The 18,271-nt window shown below is 32.3% G+C and overlaps 2 protein-coding genes across 4 annotated transcripts; both read left to right on the top strand.

The window, feature by feature from the left end:
- Positions 1-1,741: 1,741 nt before the first annotated feature.
- On the top strand, positions 1,742-6,571 carry LOC110645303 (uncharacterized). 3 transcript variants are annotated; one of them, XM_058153597.1, is made up of 2 exons: positions 1,742-4,398; positions 5,841-6,571. In XM_058153597.1, exons 1-2 carry the CDS (start codon positions 2,088-2,090, stop codon positions 5,882-5,884), a joined length of 2,355 nt encoding a protein of 784 aa, XP_058009580.1. In that variant the 5' UTR covers positions 1,742-2,087; the 3' UTR covers positions 5,885-6,571. The 3 variants fall into 3 exon arrangements, with proteins under 3 accessions (XP_058009580.1, XP_058009581.1, XP_021671204.2); XM_058153598.1 differs by having other exon boundaries at positions 1,750-4,398; positions 5,844-6,571; XM_021815512.2 differs by lacking the exon at positions 5,841-6,571 and having other exon boundaries at positions 1,750-4,839.
- A 7,552-nt stretch (positions 6,572-14,123) lies between these two features.
- Positions 14,124-18,050, top strand: LOC110645290 (deoxyribodipyrimidine photo-lyase). Its single transcript, XM_021798394.2, has 10 exons — positions 14,124-14,325; positions 14,464-14,777; positions 15,091-15,434; positions 15,515-15,755; positions 15,983-16,140; positions 16,234-16,270; positions 16,547-16,605; positions 17,090-17,171; positions 17,254-17,325; positions 17,679-18,050. The coding sequence occupies exons 1-10, from the start codon at positions 14,217-14,219 to the stop codon at positions 17,850-17,852; spliced, it is 1,590 nt and encodes a 529-aa protein (XP_021654086.2). The 5' UTR covers positions 14,124-14,216; the 3' UTR covers positions 17,853-18,050.
- Positions 18,051-18,271: the final 221 nt, after the last annotated feature.

The raw sequence follows: 18,271 nt of genomic DNA, 5'->3' as shown, positions 1-18,271 counted from the left end.
ATCTTATTGCCCAGCACTAATTTCTTTAAGAATATTGATTTATAAAATGAGATAATCATCTCATAAAATCTCAAAAACTGTACACTTCATCAATTATTATATTGTTTTTAATTCTATAATTGATAACAATTATATAAAAAATGCCTAATTATAGTGGAGCACTCTACTTAATAGTGGAGATTTTTTTTCCCCCAACTAGTCACCAGTTGGGTATGCTAATTTTATGAATGTAGAGGTAAGAGTAGAGGAAATTAGTTGCTTAAAAGAAATAGTGAATTATAATTTAGTTTATGGGATTTGCTTAAATTTATAATTTAATTTTTTTTAATTTTAAAATTAAATAATTTAATTTTTGATATTTTAATAAATTTATAAATTAATTTCTATCTTTAGATTTTCAATTAAGTTAAAACCTTTAATTTTATTTTCAATCTGAAAATAATTTAATTTTAAAATTTTATTTTATAAAATATTTAGTTCTTAAAATTTGGTTAAATTTACAATTTAATTCTCTGCCATTAAAATTATCATTAATTTTTCATTAACAAAAATGACAAAAATATTTGTAATCCTATTTTTAATTTGAAAAATAATTTAATCCCTGATGTTTTATTTTATTTTATATATATATATAATAATATAATATAATATATGAAAATATTATAAATTGATAAATATATAAATAAATATAATTATTCATATGATGTTAAATAATAATGAAAAATAAAATTTTATAAAATAATAAGAACTTATTTTTAAATAGTTATAATATGTAAGGATGGATGATTTTATAATTAATTAAAATTTGCAATGACCTTAAGGTAATTGATCTAAATTTTTAATATTTATAATTTAAAATTAAAATTTTTAATTTAATGAGACATACTGTAAAAATATAAAGATTAAATTATTAATAAAGTAAAATGTCAAAAATTAAATTATTAATAGAATAAAATCTCAACAATTAAATTATTTTTAAATTAAAAATGAAATTAAAAATATTTTAATTATTTTTATTAAAATTAATGATAATTTAATTAAAATTTTAATGATATTCATTAATTCATAAGTTTACTAAAATATTAAAAATTAAATTATTTAATTCAAAAATACATATATTAAATTATAAATTTAATCAAATTTAATTTAAAAAAAAAAAAAAGGAAGCCAAAGAAGTCTATAGGCAAATGGTGTTGTAATAATTAAGGTTAAAAATATAGTGAAAGGTCATCTGAACGGCAACCAAGTCAACAAGATAAAAACAAAGAGCAAATTATACTAAAAAGAAGTGGGAAACCATCTCCTCTATTTACCCTAATCTATGTCACCTACTCTCTGTTTTTACATTATTTTTTTCAAAAAAAAAAATAATAATAATAAATAAACAAAAGGGAAATTTCCCAAAACCTCAAAAAAAAAAAAAAAAAAAATCTCAAATGGGTTTGTCTTGGTCAACACTGTCCTAGAAGTGGAGGAATTTCATTAAATTCCTTGGCTGCCCTTTTGTGTCCATAGTCTCAATAAAAACCCACCTGAACAATGAGTCACAAAAGGTAACTCCAAAATTATACTAGTGGAAAAAAATATTAAATAAATATTTAATAGGAGAAAATTCGGTTTATTATTATTATTTTAAGAAAAAAAAAAGGGAGAAAAGACAAGAGGGACCCTTCCCTACAAGACCCCAACAGCACGAAAGAAATTATAAAAATAAAAAATAAAAACCAGGAAGTGACAGCCAATGTCTGCTTTCGTACGTCGACTGTGGTGTTACTTCATTATAGCAGTTTCCATCAACATTAAGCTCCTTCATGTTCTTCCCTAGGCGCACATAAGCATAGCCTGTGTACGCGTGAGCTGCTCTCTGCTTTCTCCTCTTTCAGTCCCACTCTTATTTTCTTTTCTCTGTTTTATGTCGTTGTCTTTTAAATTTTCTCTGGAAACAAACACTCATTTAAATTAATAAATAATCGGCCCAGATTGATGGAGGCTGTTATGGATACTCGTCGGAGAGTCAAATTCCCGGAAACCAGCCGGAGTTTTATTTATATTTTTATTTTTTCTCTTGTTTTCTTCATTCGAGAATAATGGCAACCACCACTAACACCAATACACCCGTGGTGGACTCTGCATCCTCAGCAGACGAGCTCACCGCCAAGACTGTACACAAGCGCTATGAAAATCTCGTTATGGTTAGAACCAAAGCGATAAAAGGCAAAGGTGCGTGGTACTGGGCTCACTTGGAGCCTATTCTGGTCCACAACACTGAGACTAACCTCCCTAAAGCAGTTAAGCTCCGGTGTTCCTTATGCGACGCGGTTTTCTCAGCCTCAAATCCCTCTCGTACTGCCTCTGAGCATCTGAAACGCGGGACGTGCCCGAATTTCAACTCGCTTCCCAAACCCATTTCGTCTCTCTCCCCGTCTTCGAACACAGCTGTAGCTTCGCCGTCAAGTGGTGGTGGTGGTACTGCTGCTATGGTTGCTACTGCTTCTGTGGTACACAATAACCGAAAACGTTCTGCTTCTGCTGGTGCAAGTTCTGGGGGTATGTCTGTTTCGTCGTATCCCATGATGGCTGTGGCTACTGTTGCTTCCACCACTTCGTACCAAGTTAGTCCTCTTGCCATCGTGGATCCATCGAGATTCTCAGGGGAGCTAGCAGTGTTGCCTCAACATCCGCATTTGATGCTTTCTGGCGGGAAGGAGGATTTGGGTGCTTTAGCGATGTTGGAAGACAGCGTAAAGAAGTTGAAAAGTCCTAAAACTTCTCCAGGGCCGGCTTTGAGCAAGACCCAGATTGACTGCGCCCTCGATTATTTAGCAGATTGGGTCTATGAGTCTTGTGGGTCTGTCTCGTTTTCGGCTTTGGAGCATCCTAAATTCCGGGCATTCTTGAATCAAGTTGGCTTGCCTGCAGTTTCGAGAAGAGAATTTTGCGGTGATAGACTGGATGTTAAGTTTGAGGAAGCTAAGGCAGAGTCTGAGGCAAGGATTAGAGATGCTATGTTTTTTCAGATTGCATCCGATGGCTGGAAAGTCAAGAGTTTTAGCGGTTTTAGTGGCGTGAATTTGGTGAATTTGACAGTGAATTTGCCTAATGGGACTAGTTTGTATCGGAGAGTTGTGTTTGTTAGTGGTTCAGTGCCTTCTAAGTATGCAGAGGAAGTTTTATGGGAGACCATATCAGGGATTTGTGGGAATGCCGTGCAGCAGTGTGTAGGGATAATTGCAGACAGGTTTAAGTCTAAGGCATTAAGGAATTTAGAGAGTCAGAATCATTGGATGGTCAATCTTTCTTGCCAGTTTCAAGGGTTCAATAGTTTGATAAAAGACTTCAGCAAGGATCTTCCATTGTTCAAGACTGTCACTGAGAATTGCTTCAAGATTGCAAATTTCATCAATAACAAGCCTCAAATTCGTAATAGTTTCCATAAATATCAATTGCAGGAGTACGGGCATGCAGGATTGTTGAGAGTGCCCTTACGTCAGTTTGAGAAGATGGATTTTGGTCCTGTGTATACAATGCTTGAGGATATATTGAGCTTCGCTCGAGCATTGCCACTGGTTTTGCTAGATGAATCGTATAAGATAGTATCCATGGAGGATCCAACAGCGAGAGAAGTTGCTGAGATTATTAGAGATGTTGGTTTTTGGAATGAACTGGAGGCGGTGCATTCATTGGTTAAGTTGACCAAGGAAATGGCTCAGGAGATTGAAACGGAGAGGCCATTAGTTGGGCAATGCCTGCCACTTTGGGACGAGCTAAGAGCAAAAGTGAAGGATTGGTGTTCAAAGTTCGACATTGCAGAAGGAGCAGTGGAAAAAGTGATTGAAAGACGGTTTAAGAAGAATTATCATCCTGCTTGGGCTGCTGCATACATACTTGATCCACTTTATTTGGTTAAGGACTCTAGTGGCAAGTACCTTCCTCCTTTCAAATGCCTTACCCCTGAGCAGGAAAAAGATGTGGACAAGCTCATAACCAGGCTTGTCTCCACAGAAGAGGCTCATATTGCATTAATGGAACTAATGAAATGGAGAACAGAAGGACTTGATCCGGTGTATGCAAGAGCTGTCCAGATGAAGGAAAGGGATCCCATTACAGGAAAGATGAAAATTGTCAATCCGCAAAGCAGTAGGCTTGTGTGGGAGACTTATCTTACTGAATTCAAATCACTAGGCAAAGTTGCAGTTAGGCTTATTTTCCTTCATGCTACTGCATGCGGATTCAAATGCAATTGGTCTTTGTTGAAATGGGTGTGTGCCCATGGGCATTCAAGAGCGGCCATGGACAAGGCACAAAAGTTGATATTTATTGCAGCTCATTCCAAGCTTGAGAGGCGGGAGTTTTCGAGCGATGAAGATAAGGATGCGGAGCTTTTCGCATTGGCAAATGGTAAGGATGATTCGCTGAATGAGGTTCTTGTTGATACATTTTCAGTGTAACATTTTTTTTACTCCTTTTGAATTTTAAATTTGTAGGATTTATTGAATTCTTTCCTCTATTTATTTCTTTTTGTACTTCTTTACTTACTCCTTAGAAGATTTTGAGCAGTGAGATGGGAGGAAGAGGGGGAATTGATAGGTGATTCAGTTTTTGTATGCCTAGCTAGTAATGCATGGCCTCATGATTTGAGCAATTGTCCATCTTTCATCCTACAATGATTTTTGAAGTTTTTGAGTTTGTGTTAAAGAAAATCTTCTTGCTTGTAAAGATAGCAATTGATGTATTAAGAGGTATTACAGATCAGGAAGAATGTTGTAAATTTTTGTTCCTCGAGTAATTTGGATAAATGACATAAACGATAGTATCTATAAGGGGAAAGGTTTTATTATTTCTCTGTTGGTTCTAAGATCTCTAATTTGTCATTTGGGTTTTAACAAGAGCAACGGATGACAATCTGTTGAACATAATCTGCTAAATACTATGATTTTAGACTGAAATTATATGTATTAACAGTGGGTGTTTTCTGGACATGATATTGATGGCTCCATTCCAAAAATTTAATAGGCTGCTCTGATATATGAATTATTCTCTATAGCATTAATCTTCACCATTCTCCCATGATAGTTGGAGTACTCAAATTTTTAAAGGCAATTTACTTTCTGTCATAAAAGTTTGTCACATCCTCCTTTAAAATTCATCAAAAAGTCCAGTTGAACTTTTGAAGTTGATATTACTTGCAAGTGTGCAGTACACCCCTAGTTCTCAAGTTCTATTGTCTTGTGGATCTCTCATTTCTTGCTGATGATCTTGGAATTCCTTGAACAACAAGCATGAATGGCTGCATTGTATAATCATATATCTCCAGTTTGAATTGCATTTTTTTTTCATGTTTAGGTAATGACTGAAAGGGGTCTGCCTGAAAACTTCACACTTTGTTCTTGGTCCTAGACTGTCTAGAATATTGTGGTCCTTTGTTTGTGCGGACATAGATCTCATAGCCAACTGGAATTAGGACGTTCTGGATCTATTTTTATTATAGATTCTTGGGCAAACCTTCATGATTTATGTGTCTTTGGATGTTCTGAAACTACTCAGGTCGCTTCCCTAGTTAAAAAGTTGAATCATGCATGAAAACTCTCTATATCTATAAAACTAGGTAATAATCCTTGCGCTTGGAGATTCTTAGGTGGGATCTGCTGCTTCACTTACATTTATTTTTTCCAATAATTAGTTTTCCTAATGATGCGATACTGGAATTTAACTGGGATTTTATATTTTTTGAAATATCAAATTTTGAGGAAAGAGAACTTTTATCTGAATGTTGATAATCATTGTTAGTTGATCTTGAGAAGTTAAAGATAATTATGCTAAATTGATCTTTTTGGTGGCAGAAGCATTCGACAAAGATATCGTTGGACTGGAGAAGCCACCGTAAGATGGTTGGTGGTTCAGTAGAATGAGATGGAACATGATTAAAGGTAGAATGCTGCCATAAGGATCCAAGAAGGGCTTGACTTGAAATATTGGAAATGAGATGCCTTTTTGTGAGACGCCAGAGGTTAATTGAACAAGCTGGTTGGGTTAATGGCAAGCCAGGTTCCCTGACGTGGGTCTACAACCTTGGAAGGACCTCTGTACTCACCTTTGTAGCTGGAGGAGCACTTCTAACTGTTTTTTTTTTTTTCTTCCTTATCATCTAAATCCATATCTCCTGCTTTTCGTGTCTTTGGAATGTGGAACCCCACCATGAAGAAGTGGAAGTCTTTTTCCAAACTTTGGTTCTCAAGGAGAGTGATCGGGGTTTTTCCTATCAAATCATCTTTGTGGTAACGTCTCCTTTAAACATTCCAAAGGTCGTGACGTTCATGCAGGGTAATTGGGTATTGCACCCAATGCCATAATTGAAAGAAAGTTGTTTAGAGGACCCAGAGGAAAGGAAGACTGTCGGCTTGAAGCAACATTGAAGATGCCTAAGAGTGATTCTGCAACAATTTCAAACTGATTATTTTTATTGGTTCTGAATATATATATAGTTGTGCAAGTTAGAAACTATAATTTAATAGCAACTACTGGATTTAACCACATTTTATATCTGCAATTCACCAAGATATGTTTACATTTACATATTTGAATCTATGTTAGCTTTAAGCTGTTGATTCTTTGGAAGTTTTGTTGAGATATGTTTGTTCAAGAATATCAACGAGTCTGTATTGACTTGTTCTCAATATTATATATGGAACATGATATGGTTGAAGATTCCTGTTAAAATTTTCAGAGATCAATAATATAAGAAAATTTATCTAACTTCTTAGGCATGAATTTGAAAAGGAAGTCATCAGAAAAAGCAAGAGGTTTTAGAACTTGGAGGCAAAAAGAAGAGAAAAGTATGAAGACATTGAAACTGATAGGCAAACAGATTAAAAAAGAGAAATATGACAAGCCCTTCATGGTATTTGGCTACAAGCAAAGCAGTCATCCAATTATGGGAATGAAGTCTTTTTTGCTTTATAGCTTTTCATGGGAACCCAAGTATAAGATTATTTAAGAAAACTATCCACATATGTACCCAAGTATAGATTATTTAAGAAAACTATCCACATATGTATGTTGTCATCAAACAAACCCTCAAAGTGTTGTAAACTTTGAGGTCTGTTGATGGGTATGAGATATCACCCACCCTCCTGCACAAATAAACAGTGTAAAGGTGAAAAATCAAGTGGGTTTTCTTTTTTCACTTTTTGATGAGTGAAGAGAAGAGAGACATATTTTTACCATTTGGGGGGTCTTGTAATTACTCGTTAAATGGAGGGACAGGAATTCTTGTCGGCAAGGCATAACAATGCTGACTGCTCACCAACTAGGCCCTCTCTCTCTCTCTCTCTCTCTTAGCTTTTTCACTGGTATGGTATGCTTAGCTTAGCTCCACTCATTTTTTGAGTTAAAGGGAAAGGAAATATAATGATTAGTATAGGACGACACCCTCTCTTTATACAAGAATCTTTCCCTCTTCCAATGCTACTCATTATACAAAATTCCTTTTCTCTTTACTTTCATTTTTCACATTACTCCTTATTTATTTTTAAATTTTTCTACTACCCCACAAGCAAAAAGAGAGATTTTTCTTGTTCCTTGTGGGATTTGTTCATGATATATATATATATATATATATTTTTTTTTATTCATTAAATAAATTAATTCAATTGAAAATTTACGATCTATAATAAGAAATTATACATAAAGGATTTGCCCTAGTGATGATGTTGCTTAATTTTATTTGATTGTCTCTACATTTTGGTGAAATGTCATAAACATCAAAATTATACTAAAATGACTCTCACGTTCATCAGTGATGGTTGTTGGATTTGCCTAGTACAATAATTTCAACCCTTTTTATCTCAAATCCATATCATATATTGTGATGGGGTTTCCCTTTTTTTTTTCTAACTAATAATAATAATAATAATAAACGGTCCACATAAAATATTTTTGCACAAATACCATATCTTGTAATTAACTTTATATATATATATATATATATATATATATATGAGGATGATGATGATGGCCCTCTTGAATGGACAACTTTCATTTTATATATACATATGTATATATATATAATGGCTTACTTTAAGGAAAGAAAGATACGGTCTACTTCAATTTTACTGTTGATTCACATGGTACCTGTTATTTTTATATATGTGCGTTGATGGTAAATTAACTCTTCTCGGAAATGCTGACAAAAAGTCTCCTCTCTTTAAGTTGTTTTTGTTTATATTACCTTATTAATTTATCATTGCGAAATGTCCTTGTGGTCCTTTGCCTTACGTCACCCTTACAATCTAATTATTAGATACATCAAAAATATTAAAAATAATATTTTATTATATTTTTATTTATAAAAATTAAAATTTATTTTCATAAATAAATAACACATATACATCAAATATACTTAATATAATCTCTTCACTCCTAATTGGGTATAGTCTATTTAATTATTAAATATTTTTCTATTAATATAAAATTTGTTAAAATTATTAAAACCATTGAATAAATTAATAAAATTAAAAGAATTAGAAATGAAAATTTTGGATTATTTTTATTAATTGATAAAATTAATTATTTTAATTAAATTTATTATTAAAATTAAAAATTTAGAATTAAATTTAATACCAAAAAATGAAAGGTTTTCTTTGAATACAGGGCGAATGATGATTTCATAAAGCCATGTCAACCTAACAAATCTGCAATATTAAAGGATCTAATCATGATGTCTACTGAATATATTTTGAAGCTTCAAAGTTAAGCTTAAGCACACTAATTAAGCAATCTTTTCTGCCATCATAATTATATATATATATATATATATATATATATATATATATATATATATATCTCTCTCTCTCTCTCTCGCAAACCTCCATTAATGTTAATATTAATTTATTTATGGCTAATTATATTTCCATATAGACCTGAGTTTTAGTCATTAAGCACGTGGATAGCACGTGCGGACAACAGACCAGGAAACAGCAGGGATCTTCTGCGACAACACTCATAGCACAAGGTGGGTAAGATTGGTCATCATTGATTTTTTTTTCATGCAAATTCTGAATTCTCTATTAATTATTTATTTCTCTTTCCCATAATTCATTAACTAATTAAAATAGTTTCAGTTAAGACTTAGCTTTCACAAACAACGAACGCAATCATTGCTTCCATTTCTTTCTTTTGAGACAAAAATTTAGGGGTAATAAGCTATTCATCTTAGGTTAAAAAAAAGAGCTTATAGATTATTAAAAATTTATGATAATATATACTTATAAAGAAATTTTATTAATAATTCATGGGATTCACACTTGAGATGGATTGCATTATTAAGAGCTAAGTTCTTAGGGTCTTATTTACTTGTGAAAATTTGAGGCAGTTTTCTGAAAAAGGTTTTTAAGAAAATTGAAAAATAAATAGAATTTTGTATTGACATGTACTAATTTTATAAAATTTAACTGAAATTATGTTATTTTTTACTATTTTTTTATAATAAAAATTTAATTTTTTGACAATTTTTTAAATAAAAAAATGATTTTTCATAAATAAAATTAAACTATAACTTTTATATTTAAAATTAAATAATTATTTAGAAATGTTTATTTATAATGATAAAAAAAGATTTTAAAATTAAAATAAAATTTTAAATATATTTTACATTAATTTATTTTTTAATTATAAAAAAAAATATGAATACTTTTTTATTTTTTAATTAAAAATTTTTCTATTATTTATAAGCATACATAATTTTTTATACATATATATTTTTTATTTTTTATTAAAAAATAAAAATTATAATTTTCTTAAAAATAAAAAAAAATGATTCTTCAAAAGTAAAGAGGCTTTAATTGGTGAGCCAATTATTTCCCTAAGTTACTATATTCCTATTATTTTAATTAAACATTTTATAGGGTTCTCTCCTTGTGGTCCATAATTAGGTGATATTGTACGAACATTTATAGCTAGGAAACAATATTAATATTTTAATTTATAAGTTAGCTGAGTACTATTGTTTGATTGGGCAACGAGAAACGGTCCATAACCATTCAAAACAAATCATATTATAATTGAAAATTACAAGTGGGACAGTAGCTAGGGTTTATGATTTGTTTATAAGCAAATAATTATGTTGAAAAATGTGGATTTGCTTTTATTGGTCCTGTGGCTGTGGACCTAATTAAAATTATTTGATTTGAGTACCCTTTTATTTTATTTTTGTCTTCCATTTTTCTTTCCCCCACTTTCTATGGCTTTCATTTAATTATAATACTTTAACAATATAATTAATTATTGTCATATTAGTTGGGGTTGGTCAGTCTATACAAGTAAAAGTAGTGTAATTTAATTAAGATTAGTGATTTGGGCACCCAAAGTGCCCTTAACTCAATTCAGATATATATAATAATTGTAAGTCAAAATTATAATTAATTGCCCTATGTATAGTGTGTATTTCCAAACTAATCTGCCTTCTCTTTGACAAGATAGCAGTTGTCTCAATTTTCAGTATTGGATTCTCCTTTTTATTATTATTTTTTTTCTAAAAGTGGTGGCTCAGGTCACACTATAATTACTGTATAAAATCCCTAAATATTTGGTAGATTTGTTTTGTGAATTTCAAAGTTTATTTTATTTTTAATGTAAATTTGATTGGATTGGGTAATTATTATTTTTTTAAAAGTAATGCACATGCTATGTATATAATTACATTGAATTTTGGTAATTAGCAATGGCACATGAGTGAGTTAGTGTGTTACACATGCCATGATATCCATAATCATAGGTAATTATCATTTGTAGTAACTCAATTTTATGAGTATTTAATTTTTTTTTATAAAATTTATTAAATCCAACCACTAATTTAATTTAATAAAAGTCATTTTAATTAAAAATTAAAGTTCTTTAGTTAAATTAACTTATTAATCGTCAATTATTTTATAAATAAAATTATCAAATTAGTGGTTATTAGGTAGAGAAAAAAATAAAAAAATGAGAGGAGTTTAATAGTCAGAGGATAGCTTCATATATTTTATGTGTTCTATTTTATTTTATTTTTTCTTAAAAAACTAATAAAATAAAGTAATTTTATTTATGAAATAATTGATCTGAAAAATTTTAATTTTTTATTATAATGATTTTTATCAAATTAAATTGAAATTTAGTGAGTTTTATGAAAGAAATTAAAATTTAATAACTTTTATAAAAATACCCATAAAATTGATTGACAATTTATGATATATTTACCTCACAATTACAACTGAGAGTCAGGACGTATATTAAATATAAATTTGCTTTTATATAAGAATAAATTTTATAATTATTAAATTAAAATTAATATAAAATTAACTAAAGTGTATAACACAAATTTTAAAATGAATATTTAAATTAATGATATATAAAATTGAATTTAAATAGTAATACTCGAGCTAGAACATGGGTGGGAGATTTTGAAATTAAAAAAAAAATTATTTTATTATCAAAATAATTGGGCTGGGACGTAATTGTTGGTATATGCCTCATTATTAGATTATTCTGTAAGTAGTTGGAATTCTTTCTTGTACAAGTGTAATGTACAACAACTTCCTTTGTCTTTTCCCTTATGGAAGCTTCTATACATATACAATCATCTACTAAAAACGACCAAAAAAACAAGCAATACAACTACTTAATTAGTCAAGAATCAAGTATATATGTTTTCTTACATTTTTATAAGATGTGGAGATATGAGTATTTTGAATTAAGTCTCTTTTTACACTAATTAAGGATATGTTTAGCATTGTTATGAAAGTTGATGTTGAAAAAAAAATATATTTTTTTAAGTATATTAATTAAAAAATAATTTCAAAATTAAAATTTATAAGTTTTAATAATAAGAACACTAAATAATAAAATAAAACTTTTTAAATTATTTTTTTTAATAATATTTAAAATGATTTTTTTTCCTGAAAAGCAGTTTTTAATGTCAAATAGGCGCTATTTATATATGATGAGGATTTTCACTAATTACTATAAAAAAATACATTTTTTTCGATAAGGTTTGAATCTTTTATGTGAGTAATATGACTTTAATCATTGGACAAAATTAGATTAAAAAAAATTATATTACAATTTATTTTGTAGTGTCTTGAATAAAATTGAGATGAACCATTATACATATATATATCCATATGCTATTGGGAAATGATGAGCATTATCATCATAATCAAGTAAGCAAATAATAGGGAGCATGTGAGTGGAATTTTTCATATCAAAAGGGGAAAGAAAAAAGTGAAATTATTGCAGCTAATATTATGGTAATATTGGAGATCTAAATCATATGATTACAATTCTAATATAATTATTAAGGCATATATACAATTGTAGTCTTTGTATGATTTGCTTTAATTAATTAGTTGGGAAAATTTAAAGGAAGCACTTAATTATCTGAAGACATAGAATTGCAAAAGTCATGACTTTGAATTTGATGCAGTGAAGTCAAAATCAATGCTTTTGAGTCATTAACATTATAATGGTTGTTTGTGCATGAAAAAAGGAATAAGAAAATTGAAAAAAAGTGGTAAACTTTTAGTTCATCATCATATTAGCTAGTGTTGTAGTGTTGGAACTGAGTTTCGTGACTTGGAATTTAAGGATTAGGTTAAAACCCTCAAATCACTTAGGTTGAGGAAAAGTTTTATATCCTCACATGGGTTTGCATACTATTAGACCCACAGTATCTGACTCCTTCAATCAAGGCCTGTAAAGAAGGAACTTTCAGAAGGAGAGGAACTTTCATTTATGGGTCTTTTTGGATTAGAGTCAAGACACCAATCCCTATCTTGTCATGACACATGGTATTAGAGTTGTCTCAAAACTGTGAGGTCAAATGCACAGAAATAGGCATAGTCGTGGGTTCAGGGGAAATGATATGTTTAGCCAGTAGTTCATAACATATGATCAGTATAGTGGGAAGCAACTCATCATTGAAAATTGATTTCTTTTTAGTTTCTTGGGTCTTGAAGATTGTTTTCCTAAAGTTTGCTTCACGAGTAGTGGAGAAAATTTAACAGCATCCTAGCTGGTAATTGACGCATAATAGAGAGAGGAACAATCACAGACAGTATAGAAGCCAAGTTTTGATATTGTATCTGCGGATGACTTAGAAATAATGTTCTGTTTCTTTGTGTTAGCATTATTAAATCCATGGATCAAAAGTTTCTCATACATGCATAGTCCTAAACCATTCTTTTATCACTAGTCTCTAACATGATTACATAAATGTATGAAACATGCCATTTATTCACAGTCCAGATGTTATCTCTAACTACAGTGAATCTCCTACAGTAAACTCCAAATCATTATTTGAGAAAGCAAGTAGATGACCTAGCACAATAAAAGCACCACAGTGCCTTACAATTGCTACCGGAATTGCACCTTTTTACGCACTGTAATACAACTTAGAAGATGCTTTTCTTCCGTCTCCTTCTGCTCACAAAATACCCTTAATTCGCAAGACTCTTGCTGCCTATGAAATACCTCAAGATTGCTCACAAAGATACTCCCCTCTATTAAGTTCAATAGAGAGTACACTATGACCACAATTTGGCCTTTTAAACCACCAGAACGTGGCCATGAAGGCTTGCATAAAGGGTCACATTCTCACTAATTTTCCACGGGAAACTTCGCTTAACAGCGGCCATATGTGGCCTCCTCTTATGAGGCTTGAGGCATTTGTTCATGGGTCTGGGTCTTGGCCCATCATGGGTGGACCTAGATATTTCATCTCTTTGTTTTCCAAAAAATAGAGCTCCTCAATCTTGCAAGAAAACATGCAGGATGCCCAATCAATAGGCAGACAACTGAAGACCATTCTGCATTTGACTCTAGTTAACTGGCAATAATCATGTTGTGATTGGACAAAGCCTGAGGTCCAAAGCCCACATATAAAAAGTCGAAATGGATTTACGACTGGAACTCAACTAAAACAACAGAACCCAACATTAATGCCTCAGGTACAGGGGCCAGGGAGCTGGCCCCAGGAAGCCTTCGAGAAAATCTATTTATTGCGACAATTAAATTCTCGTGAAGCCCTTGTTGACTTGTTCCAACTACGATTGGTGATCAACTAGTACACGTGTGCCACTAGCAGATAGAAATTTTTAAAAAGAAAAAACAGAAACTCTGAAACTGAAACAAATCTTTGTCTTCATCTTATCTTCTCTGTCTGTGAATCGTTGCTCTGCAAATCTATGCCTCATTCGCTAACCCATTGTCTCCGGCGAGGATTCTACCTTTGTAATCTCTCTTTCTCATCAAACGACGCTGCTAGGCGAAACTCCTTTCTTCTATCTGTTAATGGTTCTCCTTTCTCCCTCACTAAACAATACTAATCGGCTTTTCTCTCACCAAACAATGTCGTTATCCCCCTTTCACTAAACGAAAGCTATTGCCTATTTGGGCGACTGATTGTTTTGATGGCTATGGTGAATGTGGCAGGGAAGAAGATGGCAGCGATAATTGATTGCTCTGTCCAACCGGGTCGAGTCAGGGTTCTTAAAGAAGGATCAACCAAGCAGACGGGTCCTGTCGTATACTGGATGTTTAGGGATCAACGGCTAAGAGACAACTGGGCTTTAATCTACGCCATTCATCAGGCGAACAAGGCCAATGTGCCTGTGGCTGTTGTTTTTAATTTGTTCGATCAGTTTTTGGGAGCCAAAGCTAGGCAAGTAGGGTTTATGTTAAAGGGTTTGCGTCAACTACAGGGAAAAATTGAAGAGACCCTTCAAATGCCCTTTTTCTTATTCCAGGTCAGCTAATTTATTCTTTTTAAGTAAATCTTATTTTTTGGGGGGTTTAGTGTATATTAAACTATAGGACATTGCTGAAGGAAAAAAAAAAGTTTAATGGGGAAGTTCATTAGATATTGAAATTTAATCCAAACCCTATAAAAATAGCTTCCCGTTGATTTTTAAATTTGTAACCAAACAATAAAATTTAATTTCTTTTTTCAGAATTATTTTCCATGGATATGTTATTATGTACAGCATTTCTTTAACTTGAATTAATTATTATTATGGGAAATTTATTAGTTCTTTTTTTCCCCTGGGCTTTTACGTATAGGGAGAAGCTGAAGAGACTATTCCAAATTTTTTAAGAGAGTGTGGGGCTTCACTTTTAGTTACTGATTTCTCACCTCTTAGAGAAGTCCGTAAATGTAAAGATGAAATTTGCTTGAGGGTTGGTGATTCGGTGGCTATACATGAAGTTGATGCTCACAATGTAGTACCTATTTGGGTAGCATCAGAAAAGTTGGAGTATAGTGCTAGGACTTTAAGGGGTAAGATAAATAAAAGGCTGCCTGATTACCTCATTGATTTTCCCGTATTACAACCACCATGTAGAAAGTGGGTTGCTACTGCAAATCAGTTGACTGATTGGGAAAGTCTCTTTGATGAAGTGGCAAGGTCAGATATCAGTCTATTTGAATGTAGTTATGTTCAGCTTCATGAGAATTGTAATATTAATCTTAATTTTGCATGGCTAGGAAAGGGGCAGAAGTTCCTGAAATTGAATGGTGCATGCCAGGAGAAGAAGCAGCAATGGAAGTATTAATGGGAAGTAAAAATGGATTCTTAACCAGAAGGTTGAAGAATTATTCTACAGATAGGAATGACCCATTAAAACCTAATGGACTCTCTGGTCTTTCTCCATATCTTCATTTTGGGCAAATATCTGCACAGAGGTGTGCACTGGAGGCACAGAAAGTAAGGAAGCTTTGTCCTCAGGTTTGTGGAATCAATTTCTGAATTCATGGTTTAGCTTTTTGTGTTTGAGTGAAACATGGTTGAACAGTAATCAGCTTGCTCTTTGAAGTTTCATTGTCAAATATGGGTCCCAATTCCCACCACTTATTTTAGTTTCATTTTCAACATTATTTCTCTTGCTTTTTCTTGACCGTTTACTGCATCTGATGTGAGGTTTAATGTTTCTGCATCTACTCGCTACTCTGAAGTCGGTTGACGCATTTTTGGAGGAGTTAATTGTTCGTAGGGAACTTGCAGATAACTTTTGCTTCTACCAGCCTCATTATGATTCGTTACAAGGGGCATGGGAGTGGGCACGAAATACCTTGCTGGACCATGCTTCTGACAAGCGAGAACATGTTTACTCGTGAGTTTAATTGATTTGATTTGGTTGTTTGTTGCATGATTTTTTTTTTTGCTGGTTAAGTTTTTGAGATTTCAATTGTCATTGAATTTGTAGGGTGGAGCAATTAGAGAGGGCACAAACGGCTGATCCGGTAAGCCTACATGTTGAGATAGTTCATGAAGTTATCGGACAGGAAATTTCACCAATCTATTTATTTTCAGCTACTTCCCCTCGGATTACAGCAGCGCCCCGCCCCTCCCCGCCCCACCCCATCCCACCCCCTTTTCTCCTCTCCATCTTTCTTTTGCTTTTGGCTGTCTCCTTTTGGAATTTTTGAAGTGTAATGTTTATTGATTGTGAACTCAAATCATATTTGTTTGGATTGATTCTCTTATTAAGATTCTAATTGTCATATCACAACTTTCAGCTTTGGAACGCTTCTCAGCTGGAGATGGTTTACCAAGGGAAGATGCATGGTTTTATGCGGCAAGTGATTTCTTTGATGATTTACTTTGCTTCTTTGTGTGTTGTGATTCATTGAATTTTTATTTGCATATTTTTTTTTTCTCTACAAGTCATTAAAAGCTGTGAGAAAGCTGGAAATCTTGTTGAGACAAGTGACATAAGACTTCAAAGTCAATTTAACTGGTGCAAATGTTGTGAACTGCAAAAGAGATGAATCAACTATCAAGCATTACCATGGTGGAAAGATCAAACAAGCATATTACTTAAACTAAATGTCAAGATTGTTTATAACTATAATTACCTCGACAACATCCGATGTTGAGTCTAAGCATATGGAAGCAAGTAGAAATGCATTCTGGATCTATGCTAAGGATATTTTTATCTATGTGGGTAGAATGTATCTTACAAGTTGCATTAGATATGTTAATGCTTTTATGTGTCCTGATTGAGAATTTATATAAATCTATCTCTAAATGCTGTGGTAAGAAATTTAAACTTTGTGCAGTATGTATTGGGCAAAAAAGATTCTTGAGTGGACAAAAGGACCTGATGAAGCCCTTGCAATATCAATTTATCTAAATGACAAGGTAATTTTACTATAATTCCTTTCTTCTACCATTAAGGTTGTTACCAGAGCTCCACCAGTTTAAGTTAAAACTACACGTGCAGTATGAACTAGATGGGAGGGATCCAAATGGATACGTTGGTTGCATGTGGTCAGTATGTGGTGTTCACGACCAGGTTTGGCTTCCCCCCCATCTCTCTCTCTTCCCTTCTTTTCTGTTGGTGGTGGGATCAAAAATAATTCAGTTCACTAAGATGCATGAGTTTTTATGAAACGGAGTTCTCGTGTTCTCAAATGCCATGTGAAAAGTTAGTTGCAAATTAATTATACTTTGCTATAGGTAAAACGAAAGATTGCCACTTTCCTAAAATGAATGTTTTGTAAACAATTTAGAATGGAGAAATTCAAAGCTTCTGGAAATAGATGAAGTATATGGAAAATGAATCATGTTAGTTTGTGATGAATCTCTTTTATTACAGTAAATTGCCATATCATTGATCATTGAGGTGCTCTTGGTTGCCATTTTCAGGGTTGGAAAGAGCGTCAAGTTTTTGGCAAAATTCGTTATATGAACTATGCAGGCTGCAAAAGGAAATTTGATGTTGATGGCTACATTGCCTATGTAAAGAGGATTGTGAGTGAAATTAAGAAGAGAAAAGCAGAAACTCAGCTTGGTGGAAAAACAAAACAGCTCCGTGGTTAAACATTTCATTTGATATAATAGTAAATGGTAGGCTTCTAGTTAGATGGATGCTAAACCCAAAACAAAGACGCTTGAAGCATTGTTTCGGATTAAGAGTATGTTTCAGACCAAAGCATCTAAACATTGTTTTAAAGATGCCACTGCCTCTATCAGACATTGCACTCTGTAATACCGAGAATGGATTTATAATTTCCATTATTCTCATTTGTTTGTACAGATTATTGTTGCTTTTCTCTAACATGCAAATAGCAAGATGAATATCTTAGCAGTATAGGTGACAATTTCTGTTGACAGGTTATGTTGAGTTGCAGGTATTTCAATGCCATTTAATTGATTGTCTAAAACTTTGTCATGAGCAAACTCAATACCATATGCCTATAAAATAGACATCATGCTTAATAACTGCATCATGATTACTT

This window comes from Hevea brasiliensis, chromosome 9 (genome assembly GCF_030052815.1).
Source record: "Hevea brasiliensis isolate MT/VB/25A 57/8 chromosome 9, ASM3005281v1, whole genome shotgun sequence".
In the NCBI taxonomy this organism is placed as follows: Eukaryota; Viridiplantae; Streptophyta; class Magnoliopsida; order Malpighiales; family Euphorbiaceae; genus Hevea; species Hevea brasiliensis.
Note: the sequence above shows the minus strand (reverse complement) of the source record. Positions and strands in the feature narration are given on the sequence as shown.